The 14,567-nt window shown below is 41.5% G+C and overlaps 1 protein-coding gene across 2 annotated transcripts in view; it reads left to right on the plus strand.

The window, feature by feature from the left end:
- The first annotated feature begins 240 nt into the window (after positions 1 to 240).
- Positions 241 to 14,567, plus strand: part of unc5ca (unc-5 netrin receptor Ca) — a 189,972-nt gene continuing 175,645 nt past the window's right edge. For both annotated transcript variants that reach the window (XM_085475563.1, XM_085475564.1), the window contains exon 1: positions 241 to 740. In XM_085475563.1, coding sequence (XP_085331689.1) covers positions 623 to 740 — 118 coding nt within the window. In that variant the 5' untranslated portion in view covers positions 241 to 622. The remainder of the gene's footprint in view (positions 741 to 14,567) is intronic.

Raw genomic sequence — 14,567 nt, forward strand, 5'->3', positions numbered from 1 at the left:
ATCATTAGATGGTCAATAAAAAAATCCAAGAAAGTAAAGAAAAAAGTTAAACTACTCCCTCTCTCCTAAATTTTAGCATCTAGGAGGAAATACAAGGTTCTTTAAAGTCTGTTCACTGTCTTTAGAGTGAAAGAACGCACCTGCCACGAGCACAACGCTGTTCAGACGTGTCATTAAAAGTGAAACGCGTGAGCTGAGATTTTATCTGCATTTCGTATTTTCGTGTGTACGTTCACGAAAGACAGGGAAAGGGAAGCAAAGAAGAGAAGAGAGGGAGAAACATGGTCTCGCATGGTAGCCAGAGGGCGGTGGCATTTCTCTCTGCGTAAACAGAGACGGTGGAGAAGGAGAGAACGCACGGAGAGAGCTTAGTGGCAAGGCAGCAGTGCCGCTGACACGAGTGAAGGGAGCCCGTGGCTGTTTCCACCTCTGCTATCACAGCTCGCCCCGCGCCTTTTGAGACGGACTTAGACATCGGGACTAGAAGTTACACACCAGCCGCTTTGGTCTTGGACACGTCTGATCAACCAGCAGATCCTGTTGTGGAGGACGTGTTGGGGGGTGGGTTCTCGTTTCACCCACCGTGGACGGAGGAGTTTATGTGTATTACGCGTTGCCTGTAATGGGTAAAAGTGGACAGAGAAGTGGAATAGTACTCGGGAGCTCCAGCCTGGTGAGAATGAGCGCCACGCCGAGGATCCTGATTGTCCTGGTGCTAATACACGCAGGAGTCGCTCAAGGTAAGGCGTGAGAGCGCGTCTTCTGTCAAGCTCTTTAATTACACCTTGCACGTTTGAAAGTGATGGGCCTTCTCCTTCACTGCCGAGGTGCGTTTAAGTGGTATGGGCGGCATGTCAATTAGTAGACCCAGAGAAGTATCCCCTCAACAAGGAGATATACTTTTTTTTGGCCATATTTCCATTTAAATTGACTTAGAGTAGAAGACTAGCTTAGTATATGGTCAGCATCTTAATGTGTAAACTGTGTATGCGCATTTTCTTGGCCGCTTGAAGTGTGCTGAAAAGCAGCTAAACTCACAGCCCACTTTTTTTTCTTCCCAGGGAAATACGACTAATAGGCTAATTAATCCGGGAAGACCGAAAACGATAGCCTGCTGTGTAGAAAAACGACTTAAAATTAGACTTAATACACAGAGAAACGTGCACTTGACCCACTATTGAGAACCAGATAAATAGGAATATAATTGCAAAACTCGCGAGCAGTATCGTGGGACCTCGCGGGCAGAACAGAATATTGCGGGGATTTTCTGCCAGTTCTGTTTCAGTTCTGAGCGGACAAATGAACTATGCGCAGATGCAGTTACATTAATGTGAAAACACCGTGAAGGGCAGGCAGGGCTGGAGAATCTCTGATTGGGCGACTAGTGCATTAATTGCGCAGTACTTCGTTAAAATTAACGAAGGTCCATTGCTCCGATTGAAAGACCGATCAGAAGTCACGAACACTGCGCCGCCAGAAGGTTAAAGGCAATTACAGTCTTATGGATCTCATAACGCAATCGGAAGGAGGCAGAAGGAATGGGCTGAAAGTGAGGACTGTAATACAGCCCAGCAGGATTAAGCAGAATCCAAAGATAGCGCAAACACATAATGTAAAGATGTTTCGGTGCTGAGTATTAGAGCCGTTACTTACTATACGCCCTAGTGAAGCATAACGGGGATATTAAAGTGATATTTCTGAAGAGTGAGAAGCAACCACCCACTATGGCCGGTGTTTGTGGGGAATGTCGCGGGTCATACACTGCAAGCAGCCCAACTTTTAACCGGATGCTCTCCTGGATAGGATTTTTTTTTTTTTTAATTTATCATGAACCATGTGGGATTCGTGAAAATGCTGAAACCAGACGCATCTTTCCAGCTTTCACATTCTTATTGACCTTCTCAGGGAGAACTTGTGCCCTGTTAATGTTCCTCCAAAAGAATTAATGCCCAGCCCCGGTGCTGTTTTACGACACAGCTTTATTCACCACCACCTTTTTAAAAGCTGACCTTCTTAAAGCCACTCTTGCTCGATGTTTGTCTTCTATTTAGCTATGACCCTATAGTTTCTTATAAAGAATTCACGCAAAGCTTCAGCCTCTGCCATAAAACTAATAATTCCACTTGAAAAACTTCTAGAGTATTCCCTAGAGTAACTGTCATATGCTACACAAGGATGTAGTGCATACATTAGTATTGACATTACAGATTAGCCTCAGGTTTTTGTGCCGAATCTGGGTAGTAATTGGACATGATGTTGTTGCCACCTTTCTCTCATTGCCCTGGGGAACAGCTTTTCAGTAACTGCCGCTAACATTCATTATAACCGTTCTCCATTGGTTTACTGTTAAATCGATACATTTCAATTTAGGGGACACGATTTGAGCAGGGTTTCACCAACCTTTGATAAATTGCACATCGGTGCCAATACGCGGCTCAATTTAACTTTCATTGTAAAATCTGATAATTGGAAGCTTAAACTGTTGATGCGTTTTAAGGGAGAAGAAACTTGTATATTTTCACAGTCCTGAAAAGTGTCGTTTTTCTCGCATTCTGCCCTCATTTAAAAGAAAAAAAATCTTTTGAATCCTCTGCTTCTCCTCTTCCGCATCCATTTGGCGTAGCTGTTATGTGTGTGTTTTTTCTGTCACTGTTCACAACCAACTTGGCTCGTGTCTCTGAAGTCGTTTCCTTGTGTGAGAGGAGTCACTTCATTAGCTGTTCTATTGAATGGGGTAAAACACACAAACACAACTTAACTGAAGGGGGGGTCTTTGTGTACCTAGCTGATCCTGTCTGTGGATCAGTGGGAGAGAACCTCCTTCAAATCCCAAACATCGTTCCGTGTACATGGAACACGAAAATACATCCAGTTGTTCTAACCAGATTATTCTTCCGTCCATTGCAGCTCATGCATCATTGAATGTCTTAGGGCCAGCTGTTGGCCTCTAGTTTGTACTCCACAGTGGAATATGTGGTTTTTGGCGAGTTTAATAGCAGAGTTTGTTTTTGAAGTCATGACTAACGATGTTCAGGATGATGGTGTTTGTGGGAATGATGCTGGTGCTGCTTTTGATTCAAATCTGATCGTAATGAATCACAAAGGTTTCTCAAATAGAGGGAAGCTGTTTTGTTTTGTTTTTTCTTTTTTTAAATCCATTTTGAGTACACTTATTTCACACAAAGAGTTCAAGCCAAGTTATTTTACTTCACATTTAGTTCTCCCTTAAGCTTTTAATTATGAACCTTTGATTTATTCATTCATTTTTTAGCTCTCAGTCATTTAATCTGGCCTGCAGACGTCTCTCCTAGCTGTGCAGCACGGTAGAAAGTGTATTGGGCTGTGGAGAAGTCTCTCATACACAAAGGCGCTTGTGCACACACTGACATGTGCACATACAGTACAATCAGAGGAGAGTGTTAGTTGAAATCCTCTCATGCCAGCTTGAGTGCAAGTAGTTGTGCCTTTTAAAGCCATTAGCTAAGCCCCCTTACATTTTGATCTGGAATGAATGGATGTCAAGATTGCTGCACAAAGTCTCAGAAGTCCACTTTTAAAAAAAAACCACGATGACTCAGGTGCTGTGTAGCTAGGTTCTACAATTCAACTTTTCGTGCATTTGTGTGGCAGCTTGTTGTGTTACAGCTTACACGTTTCTTTAAACTGAACATTCAGATCTATTTCAGGATGCTTTCTCACTTCGTTTAAAGCTGTGCTCTATAGCTACAGAGAACTGTTGGTGTGTAGTTGCATATGTATGTGAATGTGTTGGTACAGAACTGTAAAGTTGGGCTTACACGACTCCTGTGAGCTGTGTGCATTCATAAACTTGGCAGGTTGGGGACGGTTTCAGAGAACTCCTGTGGAGTGTGTGTGTGTTTGCGCGTTTGTGCGAACTTGGCACTGTCATAGAGTTCCGAGCTCATGTGGCGTTTCATTGCATGTGTGTGTGCACATTCAGCATTATAATATTGCCAGGGCTCCCATGCTGTCTCCCATTATGCTATGTCCCTGTCCTATGGTGTAGTGCCGCCATCCAGGGTTCAGTGCTTGTAGGGGGGCAGCTGGGAATTATTGGAACTAAATAGGCCACTTTGATTGGCTGTGCTGCTCAAGCCAGCACTGTGCAATTGGTTGAGCAGATTCTGCGTGGTAAATATGATGGCGTTTCTGCATCAGAGGGTGTGAGAGAGAGATGGAGGGAGATAAAGTGAGAAAGCGAAAGGATGAATGGATGAGGAAGGGAGATCTCTCTGGGTGGTTTGTACTAGCTTTGATCACTCCACTAGGACTGGACAAGCTCACTGACTGTCACACTTACTGCCATATGCAGACACACACACACACACACACACACACACACACACACACACACACAGAGAAAGATTTTTTTTTTTCAGTCAGACAGTGCAGCATTCTGTTTGCTTTCTGTGTGTGTTGTGTGTGTGAGCATACTCTATGTGCATGGCTTGTGTGCGCGGACAGGCGTTCATGGGAGTGTGTGAAAGGAAGTCTTTGACTGTGTCTGGGGTTGTTTTGTATCGAAGACCCTCCTGCTGCTAGCAGTAGCCTAGTGATGGCAGATTTCCCTTGCTCTCTCTGCCTTTTTCTTTAAAAAAAAAAAAAAAAAATCTTATCCTTGCTTACTCATCCGTGTGTTTCATAGACTCTCTCTTTAAGTGTGACCAGTGATGAGACTTTTTTTTTTTACCACCCACCTTTTCTCTATCTCTATCCTTTCAGTCAGTGTCTTCTGTTAGTTGCTGAATGGGTTTTCCTCACCTTTTTTTCCCTGCTTGCCTGTGGGCCATGGCTGCTCATCTATTCACTGAGTACATTTTATGTTGCACTGTGAAAATGCCGTCCACCTTCAGTACATCAACACATAGCAATTACAGCTCAACCTATTTCGAGAATCAAGAGCCCGAACTCGAGTTGTTTGTGTAGCAGCAGAGAACTTTGCAGGCGTGTTTTTCTTTGAGGAAAGAAGACAAGAAATCCTTCTTTCTGAAGAAGTGCGGTTTTCAAAAGGCTGTGTCGACAAACTGCGTCACGCCAGACACCACTTGCACCATTTAGTATCTTACTCTCCGCAGGGGAAAACCCAGGATGGAACATAAGAATGCATCCCTGTGTGTGCGCGCTTGTGTTCTGCTGTGTGCATTTGTGTCTCTGTGAACGTGCATGTTTACTAGAGAGAGAGAGAGCCTGAGCTAGAGAAAAGACGAAAAAGAGAAAGCAGAATATTCTGAAACCGATTCCCAGCGTCTCCCGCTGTTAGGCCTAATTCCTTCTAGAGTTTCATGTAAAGACCTGGAATTATGAATTTTTCATGGTCTGAGAAACCTAAGGCCTCATTTGGTGCTCTCATTTCCAGGCTTTTTGTTTTTGTTAGCTGCGTCTGTGCCCGTGTGCGTGTCTCTGTGTGTAGGGTGGTTGTACTGAGAAAACGCCGTTTGTTCTCAATTAATGGCCTACTATATAGTTCCCGTTGGTCCCATGGAATCCTGCACTCAGGAAAATGATAACCCTGTTTGACTGTTTTATCTTTAAAATTTGTTAATTATGCTCCACCAGCAAGGGAAAAAATGCATTCAGAAACGGTATGAAAATTAGCTGCACATGGGCAGATCGGGTTGAGTTGTAAAAAAACAACAAAAAAGCGAATGACCTTTTGTAAAGAAACATCCAATAGAATTTGTTTTCTAAGGCTAAAAAAAGGTCATTTGTGATTAAGTTGCTGCTTATGAAACTCTGCATTTCTGATCCCAGTAGTAAACAGTTGGACTTGGTGAATCCCTGCCACTCAGTGCCGGGCCACAGATTTTTGTGCTGTTGTCCATGTCTCGGCTCTTCCCTCTTGTCATATGTCCCCATTTCTCCTATTCTCTGTCCTGTTTTTCTTCTTTCCCATCTGCTACCTCTGACATGCTGTTTGCCTTGTAAATCTTTGTCATTTTTTATTATTTTGTTCCCCTGCTGCTGCCGTCTCTCACCACTCAGCGTCTTTCTCTACTTAGATTTACGCTGTTTAATTAGAGTGTAGCCAAAACACTGGACATATTGTTGTGCTTCCGAACGGGGCCCACAAGCAGCAGGACATTTTGTATTTTTTGTGTGTGTGTGGTCACAGAAACTCATCTATCTGGCAGAGAGAGGGAGAGAGAGTTTGCCTACACATTGAGACACACACACACACACACACACACACACACACAAACAAACGCCTTCTCCTACGGGTCCAGTACAGATAAATGGAATTGAAAGGAAGGAACGAGACAGGTAGAGAAATGGAGCTCCACACTATGCCAGCTGCTCTTCATTGAAATCTCACCCTGAATCTCTTTGTTTTAAGGCCTTGCCTGTGTCTGCAGCCGCCAGCCGAGGCTTTTCATGGTCTATATATTCTTTTTATTTGATACTGTAAAACCTCCAGTAAATAGCACGGGTTGGTTTATTTGCTTCAGAAACAACAAGCAGCAAGCTTCACTTATTGGAGACAAGCGATTATAGGACACCTTTGTTTCATCTTCCTGTGGGAGGGCTGGACCCAACAACTTCTGCCTCTTCAACTTAATCCCTCGCCCCCTCCCGTGTCTGTCTTTGACACTTTGTTTGGATTCATGCCAAAGCTACAGTCTGCTCCGTCTCCAGATTTTATTTTTTATTTTTTGCTTGCTTGGTGCACATATTAAAGACAGGCTGCACATTTAAAATGTGTGTATCTTATTATTATTATTTTTTTGAACAATATCACAGATGTTTGCAGCGCTTAAACTTTTGTGTGGCTGCATTACACAAGTGTCCCTCCTTCAAACAGGCGAATATGAGGCGAGACACTTCCACATATGTGTTGCTCTCTTTTGGAAGAACAGTTTCTCGAGGGCAGACACACGACCAGCAGATGGATGTTGGGTGTTTTGGCCGAGTGGCGTGTTTGTGTGTTGGAGCAAGAGTGTCTTATTTGTGTTGCCATGAATATGTAATTAAGCTGCCATTGAGAAAAGACGACATGCCGCGACAGGGGGTCCACGAGGCTGGGTCCCGGGTCCTTTTTGTCTCTGCTGAAAGCTTGTTATGAGCTTTGTCCTATACTGAGAGCGTGAGAGTGAGGGAGCAGAGAAGAAAGGACAAACATAGGGAAACACAGGGAAATGGAGACACGATGAAAGAGAGTGTGTTGGATTAGAGAAGGGAAGTGAAAGAACAGCATAAGAAGGTGTTCTCTTTCTTTCTTTCTTTCTTTTCTTTTTTGAGAATTTGACATTCATGCTCCTTTTTGACGGGAAACAAAGCTGCACTGTAAAAGTCCATTCAACTCTTGGTCGAGAGCGGAGAGGGAGATGGGGGGAGGAGAACAGGGAGCGAGTGAGCAGGCTGAGTAGTGTTTGGAAGCTGCCTGAAGGATTAGTCTCTCTCATCTTCCTATCTTTCGCCACTACATTCTCTCTTCTCCCTTTTTGTTGCTCTCTCTCCTTCTTTCTTGCGCTCCTTCTCCCTGTCTTCTGAAAGTTTTCCTCTCTCCCTTGCTCCCTCAGTCCACCCCTTCCCCAACAGTAACTCTTTTCTTTTCCCCACTCTCCCTCTTTCTTTGCCAAAACTGCCTGGTAATCTAGTGGTCCATCTAAAGGAATATCCAAAAAACCTGAAACCATAATTACTATAATCGCCACTGCAAATTTTTACCTCCTAGGCTTACGCTTGCATTTTGCACATATCCGTGTACACAAACAAACGCGCATAGAAGCCTTTCTTGAAAGCGTACATTGTAATTCAGTAGGATGCAGTGAAAAAAAGAAAAAAGGATTTAGTGTGTGTTGTAAAACCCCCCCAAAAACCATTGCTCGGCCATTGCTCGCTATAGATATGATGTAATTCACTGTGTTATTCCCCTTGTAGGCTTATGAAAAGCAAATACATAACACACATGCACAGATAATAATGTGCACAAATGACAGCAGCTTATTCTGTTAGCATTTATTGCAGTAGGTAGAAACTTGTACACACACAAATATACTCTGTACACTAGACACCCATATGGTACTGCAAGGCCATTGACTCATTTTGGCTCCACACCAATGTAATAACAGACGTGGTATATTTTACTCTGCGGGTGACAAGATTACGTGTAAGCAGTTTACTTTGATTCATTTGAACACAGCATTCTAAGTGGCTAATGAATATGGGCAGTACTTCGCTGACAAGGCACGTTTTCTGTGTCCGGCGAGTGTGTTTGTGTGCGCGTGCAGATGAAATATCACATTGTTATATTCCAGAATTATCCATGCACACAGCATTTTTTTTCCCACCAACACCTCCCCCAGAGGAACACAGGTAGGAAGGTACTTGTAGGTGGAGAGTGGAGACAAAGGAGAGAGAATAATGACTTTACATTGTGGAAAAAAAAGAAAGTCTTGCTTTGTGAAATCTTTTGTTCATCAGGGAAAAAGGTGATCATAGAAGAGTGAGACGGGCTAGGGATCGAGGGGGGTGGGGGGGAGGCGATAGAAGGGATCACCTTTCTGACAGTTCTCTGAGAGAAACGTAATTTGATTTAACAAAACACTAAAAGTTGAAGGTCACTCTATGAAGTCTGCGTTACTTGGCTTGTTTTGAGGTTATGACTGGAGCGGCAGCTGCCACTTGGGGCTGTAGCCAATGTGGAAATAAAGTCTAGTGCCAAAATATACTGAAACATTCAAGTCTGATGACAAATATCCTAGAACAGCGCGTTGCACTTTAGCTGTTTTTAAAGTAACACAAAGAAAGGCCTTATGTCTCATATGAATAGTTTGGAAAGCCTAACTCACAGCTGAGGCCGTTAAAGATGAACAAAAATAGCCTCATTTGTTCTACAGTGTATTAGGTCATTTGTATTTAATCAAATATGGAGTCAGTTGACTTTTTTGTTTGTTTGTTTGTTTGTTTGTTTATAGGTAAATTTGTGTAGTTATGAAAATTATTTAATAAAGGATAAAAGCTTTGATGTCTTTCACGTGACTGTTGATTGACAGCTGTCAGTTGCATCTCCTCATGGCTCCTAGACTAACCACATCTTGGACTTGGAGCTTCTGAATTGGAGACATGTATTCGTGCAGTGTTTAAAAAGTTAATGTTTTCACTTGATTATACAAGACTACCAGTTACCATGTAGTTAAAGTACCCTATTCACCAGTCTATTTGTAGATTGTCACTGATTAATGTTTCTAGTGAGCTAATGTTTGATTTGGTCTGAGGAAGATGGGAGTCTGAAAAGCAACAACCCTTGGTTGTTCCTGGCTCCAAACAGAAAAGGCAGCACTGATTTGTATCAAAATTAGCTGCAGTTTAGACCAGTCAGTGATTCACTAGCTTTATGTGCAGGCTAAAGATATCAGAAATTAAGATGTAACCTACTCAGGTAGTCTAAAGAACATCTAGAGCAGGAAAATTAGAGCAAGATCAAGCAACGTCTCAGATAATGAGGCAAAATGTAACTGAAAGTTATGCTAAAGTAAGGCAACACTTCAAAGGACATAAGTGGGTGGTTTACAGTGCTGGTCTAAAATATTCCATCTTTGTGTGCCTTTTATTTCGCAATGTTAAAACTGAACAGCTAACAGTCAAACAAAATTCTGTTACCCTGCAACAGTAAATATAGTTTTTTGTTAACCAGTCTGCAATGGAACCAGCAAAGGACACACGGGTACAGGCGTGCTAGTCAAAAAGTGGCTTTTATTTTACTTTAAAAATAGATTAAAAATATATCAAAAGTTAAAAACCCAACAAAAAAAGCTACTTTAAGAAATAGGTGGGCCTGTGAAGGAAGGCATTCAAACACAACACTACTCAAAAATACTTCTGACAAATCACGACTCTAGCTTAGCAAACTCACCTTTCCGAATGAAGAGTAGGATTTTAAATTTGTTGACTTTATCAAAGTTATTTCTGTTTATTTTTTCACTTTTACTTATCGCACCAATAGCCTTTATGCTTAAAAAGCTTAAAAAAGATTCAAGGGTCAACCGTTTGCTGCCAGCCATTGAGTCAGCAGCTGGCGGAGATAATCAGATATTACTTTTTAGGAAAGGCTCTTTCCAAAGAGGCTTAAAATTAAGTGGGGTGCTGATGAGGTCAATGGGTGACGGCTTTAGTTGTTTTGAATGACTGAGAGATTAAAGATGGTGTCTCGTACAGTGTCTCAGCAACCTCAGTTGGTTTTTATTGTGGGTGCTTCACATTGTGACTCAGCAGTGCAGCTATAAAAGTAAAGACCTACTGACTTGCTTTTTGCTGTTGTTTATAGCACATTTCAGCAATGCTTTGTTTTCATTGATTTCTTCCCACACAGGCTTTGAGTGTATGTGTTCATGCATGTGTGTATGTGTCATAACTTGATGCTTGTCTACTTGTTTTTTTTAAACTCTCAGGCTTGCTGGGGTCCATTACAAGATTTAGTGATTTTTATTAACAACACAACAATCCTCTCCTTGGGTTGACCTTGAAATGTCTCATTCTCTCAATTTTATGCCCACACCCTGTGCTTAATATCGTATGCACTTTACTTGATGGCATTTCATAATTTTATCCTCACGTATTTCTGTAGTTCTATGATACAATTTCTGAAAAATACCCTTAAGACACACATTGTGCTGTCACTTACTGTCTTGAAATTTCAGTTCTAATATGAGGACTGGCAACTCAAAGTGATGATATAACACAATTCTGGTCCTGACTAAATATTCATATTTAACTAATTTTGACAGGCTTTTTGGAGATACTGCACTGTATATTTCTGAAACTGGACAACATTTAAAAAGTCAGTGTTTTATTGTTTTAGTCAAAGATTCAGTGTTTTATTTTTTAATTGTCATTTTAGATGCTTAAAAATAATCAAAACATACGTTTTAATTAAAGGTGGGGAACATTTGGTCATGAAACAGTGCAGTGTCGCATCATTATCTGTGATCTGCGTCAAGTAGGATGAACACTGGGGCTCTCTGCCGTCATCTGACAGCTGATGTAATCTAGATGTAATTGTACACGGTCGCAGCCACCTACGCATGCTGTAGTTGAGAAAAGCTAAAATAGCTCCGCATGGAAAAAAGTCAAAAACAAATTGAACATCAGTCAATTATTTCAGTATTAAATAACACTGACGTTTACTATAGAAAGTTGCCTTTCTATAGTAAATAACTCAGTCTGAACTCTAGTTCTTCAGAACTACTTTTAACCACAAATCTATAAAAGAAATCTAATAAAAAAGTTTGTGGATTTAATGAATGACTACTGATTAATCATAAAAGGATCCAACAGCCACGATAAAGGTTTCTATTAAAATTAAAAGTATTGTTTTGAGCTGCACATCTTTTCAGTAGGCTCTTGATTTTATAATTGCTATCTTTTTTCCTTTTTCACCACTTACCAGCTCCAGTTCTTTGCTTTTATATTTGGACATTTTAGGTCAAGGAGCTGTTTATTTTTCATGCGTGGCAGATTGTTACTGTGGCTTTAGAGTCTTCATGAAGTTTGGGGGGGCCCCACACAGTCTTTGTTTCATTCTGAGCTTGCAACAAAGGCACAGATTAGCCCTCTTTTCACAGTGATAGTAGAATGGACTCTTTGGAGAACTGGCTCATATGAGCAGAAGCCACGATTTTATGAAGACTATTAAAAGGCCACAATGCGAGACAGGTGTTTCAAATCAAAGACTGCGATCCAACAAATTTGATTTGAGATAGTCCCATCCAGTCACCTCAGGCATATTTCTGCTTTTTCTTTTTTCTTTGCTCTTTTTCTTTTTCGGTTGCCATCATCATCTCATCCCCGAGGCACAGCTGGTGTAGTTGTGCAGTAACGGTTTTTCCGAACACAAACTGGCTCAGTGTCCAATGACATGTGGCTAAATCAGAGCGCCAATAATAGGAGAAAGACACAGACACAGTACACTAAGGGACAAGTGTCTCTACCCTGTTCAACACTAGCATACAAGGGGGTGTGAATGCAGGGCAGCCAACACACACACACACACTCACAGGCTCTGAACGGTTAATTTGGCAGTTAAAGTAGGAGCGTGGATAGAAACTGTGTCTCCATATGCAGTAGCAGTTGTGCTTCTGGCAGTTTTTTTACTTCCCATCACTGTCTTGGACCATGTCTGATATTTTGGCAGTTGGAGTTTGAGGAAGGCGGGAAAAGCCACCTGTACAGTTGTAACAATTCATTATATCCCCATTATCCTCACAAAATGCTCATCTCTCAGCCTAATCATCTTTGTACCAAATTGGTTGTAACTCAATGAGTTGGCTGGGGATGTATTTGGAAAACGATTTAATGTTTTGCATTTTTGTTCTCAGAATATGGCTATGCATTTCAAAAGCGCTCTTTTCTGAGTTATTGCATTAATTGCACAGTAAAAACCAAAACACGGGAGCACACATGATTATATGATGCCACAATTATTGTTGTTTCTATGTGCATCTTTTTTTTTTTTCAAGTTTTGCTGTTTTATTGCCATCAGTTACACCATCATCGCCTGCTGTTGAAATATACTGTGCATTATGGTATGTTCTGTAATCTATATATGTTGCATTTGTGCCAAAAGCGTGCATATGGGTTACTTTATCTGAGTGCATGAATGAATGTGAGGCTTATGTCATAGTGTCACAGCAGGGTTATTTCACCACATGAAAAGAACCTCCTTTTTCCTCAGCGCTCTCGTGTGTCCGTGCGTGTTCTTCTTTTACGTTGTCTTGCATCTGTCACTTCCTCACCCTCTCTCATCTTTCTCCTCTTTGGTCTGAGCCTTTTCCCTCCTCTCCTTTCTTTCTTCCTTCCTTCCTTCCTTCCTTCCTTCCTTCCTTCCTTCCTTCTTTTCTTCCTTCCTTCCTAGGGGAAGAGGAGATTTAAACTTTGAACAAAAGGCAGAAGAAGGAAAACTTTGTGGAAACATTTGAAGTGTTTTTCCCCCTTCTCTGTTCTGAGAAATGTCATCCACACCCAAGGAACAGTTTCAAAAGAAGCAGAAAGTAGCTGACTAAAGCCAGACAATGCCCACGGCTCCCTCTAGCTCATCCAAATCCTTGTATTGTAACTGTAGTTATTTATGTTGCTTCCTCCTCTGGGTCCCTCCAGGGTTTTGGTTTATCTCCGCTCAGTGCTGAGGTCTTGTCAGAAAATGAGGACAGGGCTGCCGTTTTGGCCTCAGGTCAACTTGCAACTCGCGAAAGTTTAATTTTAGTTTGGAAATGAACTGAAACTTGCAGCTAATGACAAACTTGCCTGTTCTGAGTTGACATTTTCTTTTTCTGACTTTGTGCTGCTACCTGCAGTATTTTACAGAACTGGCTCACTAGGTTGAACAGGAAGCAGTACATGGTACAGCTCAACAGGCAGAAAGTCTTCACCTGCACTTCACAAAACACAGAACCCACAGTAGGCAGTTATGTATGTGATTATGAATAAAATGATGCTCATTTAAGTTTAATTTTCTTTAAGCAAGCACACTAGTGACTGAGGACACAGACCTTTGAGGTTTTAGATTTTTTTTGCTGTGATATTTGCCATTCAATTCTCAGCTGACAGACATTTCTGTTCCAGGATTAAAGGGGATGAGATGTACCCGCCTTCCCAAAAATAGTTTCTTCCTCATGATGCTCTGCTGCCATTTAGCCCTTTTAAGGTTTTAGTTCTAACGCTTTTTGTGTTCAAGAGGGGGTGTGTGTCTGATGAATTATTTAATGAGCACAGAGTTAAGATCACAAAATGCTGCTGAGTTTCAGACAGACTGGTGCCGTCAGGGTTTTGCAGACTATGTAGTGACCTGAGCATCAGAGAACTAGAGTTAGAATAACCTGATGCCCTAAATTAGGCCTTATTAGAGCGTGTTATATGAAATGATGTTAAGTTTCTCATGCTGTCATGCAGACATTTCCCACTTAATTAAGATAGAGCAATAGCATCAGAAGCATTAACGAGCCAACATTTATTGTTCTGAAAAAACTCCAAACTTTAACAGTGTCTGGCTGAGGTCAGCACTCTAAACCTTAGACTCTCTAATCTGTGGAAATAAACAGGTTATATTCAGCCTTTGTAGACCAAATGTTGTAACCATTTTGCCTATAGATAATCAATCAAGGCAGATTTACCATCTCCCCTTTGTCGAATCTTTTAGAATACGTTAACGCACACATGCACAAGCACACATCTCCACATTTGCGAAGACTGCTTAAGTGGACGTTTAATCATCAAAGACCTTTTCCTGTCGCTGATCCATTGAGTGGATTAAACACACACACACATCGTTCCTCGGTGTTATAAAACACACACTCTGTTGCGTGGTAAGGTATTGATTCTCAGTGTTGTTCTTGTGCTGTTGGTTAAACAAGACAGTAATAATTGAGCAACACTGTTTAGTCTGCTTATTGAACTGTGACGCGCTGACATTGATTGTTGTTTTCTACTTTAGGAATGCATTTGTGTCTCTGAGTGTTTGTATATGTGATTGTGACTTTGTGACAAGTGTAGCTGTGGATGTTAAGGTGTGTGTTTGTAGTTGGCCTAGACAAAGGGAAGGATGAACTGTTTCT

Source organism: Copadichromis virginalis, linkage group LG12, assembly GCF_057382275.1.
Source record: "Copadichromis virginalis isolate Kocher_CV1m ecotype Utaka linkage group LG12, C_Virginalis_male_GT1.1, whole genome shotgun sequence".
Classification (NCBI taxonomy): Eukaryota; Metazoa; Chordata; class Actinopteri; order Cichliformes; family Cichlidae; genus Copadichromis; species Copadichromis virginalis.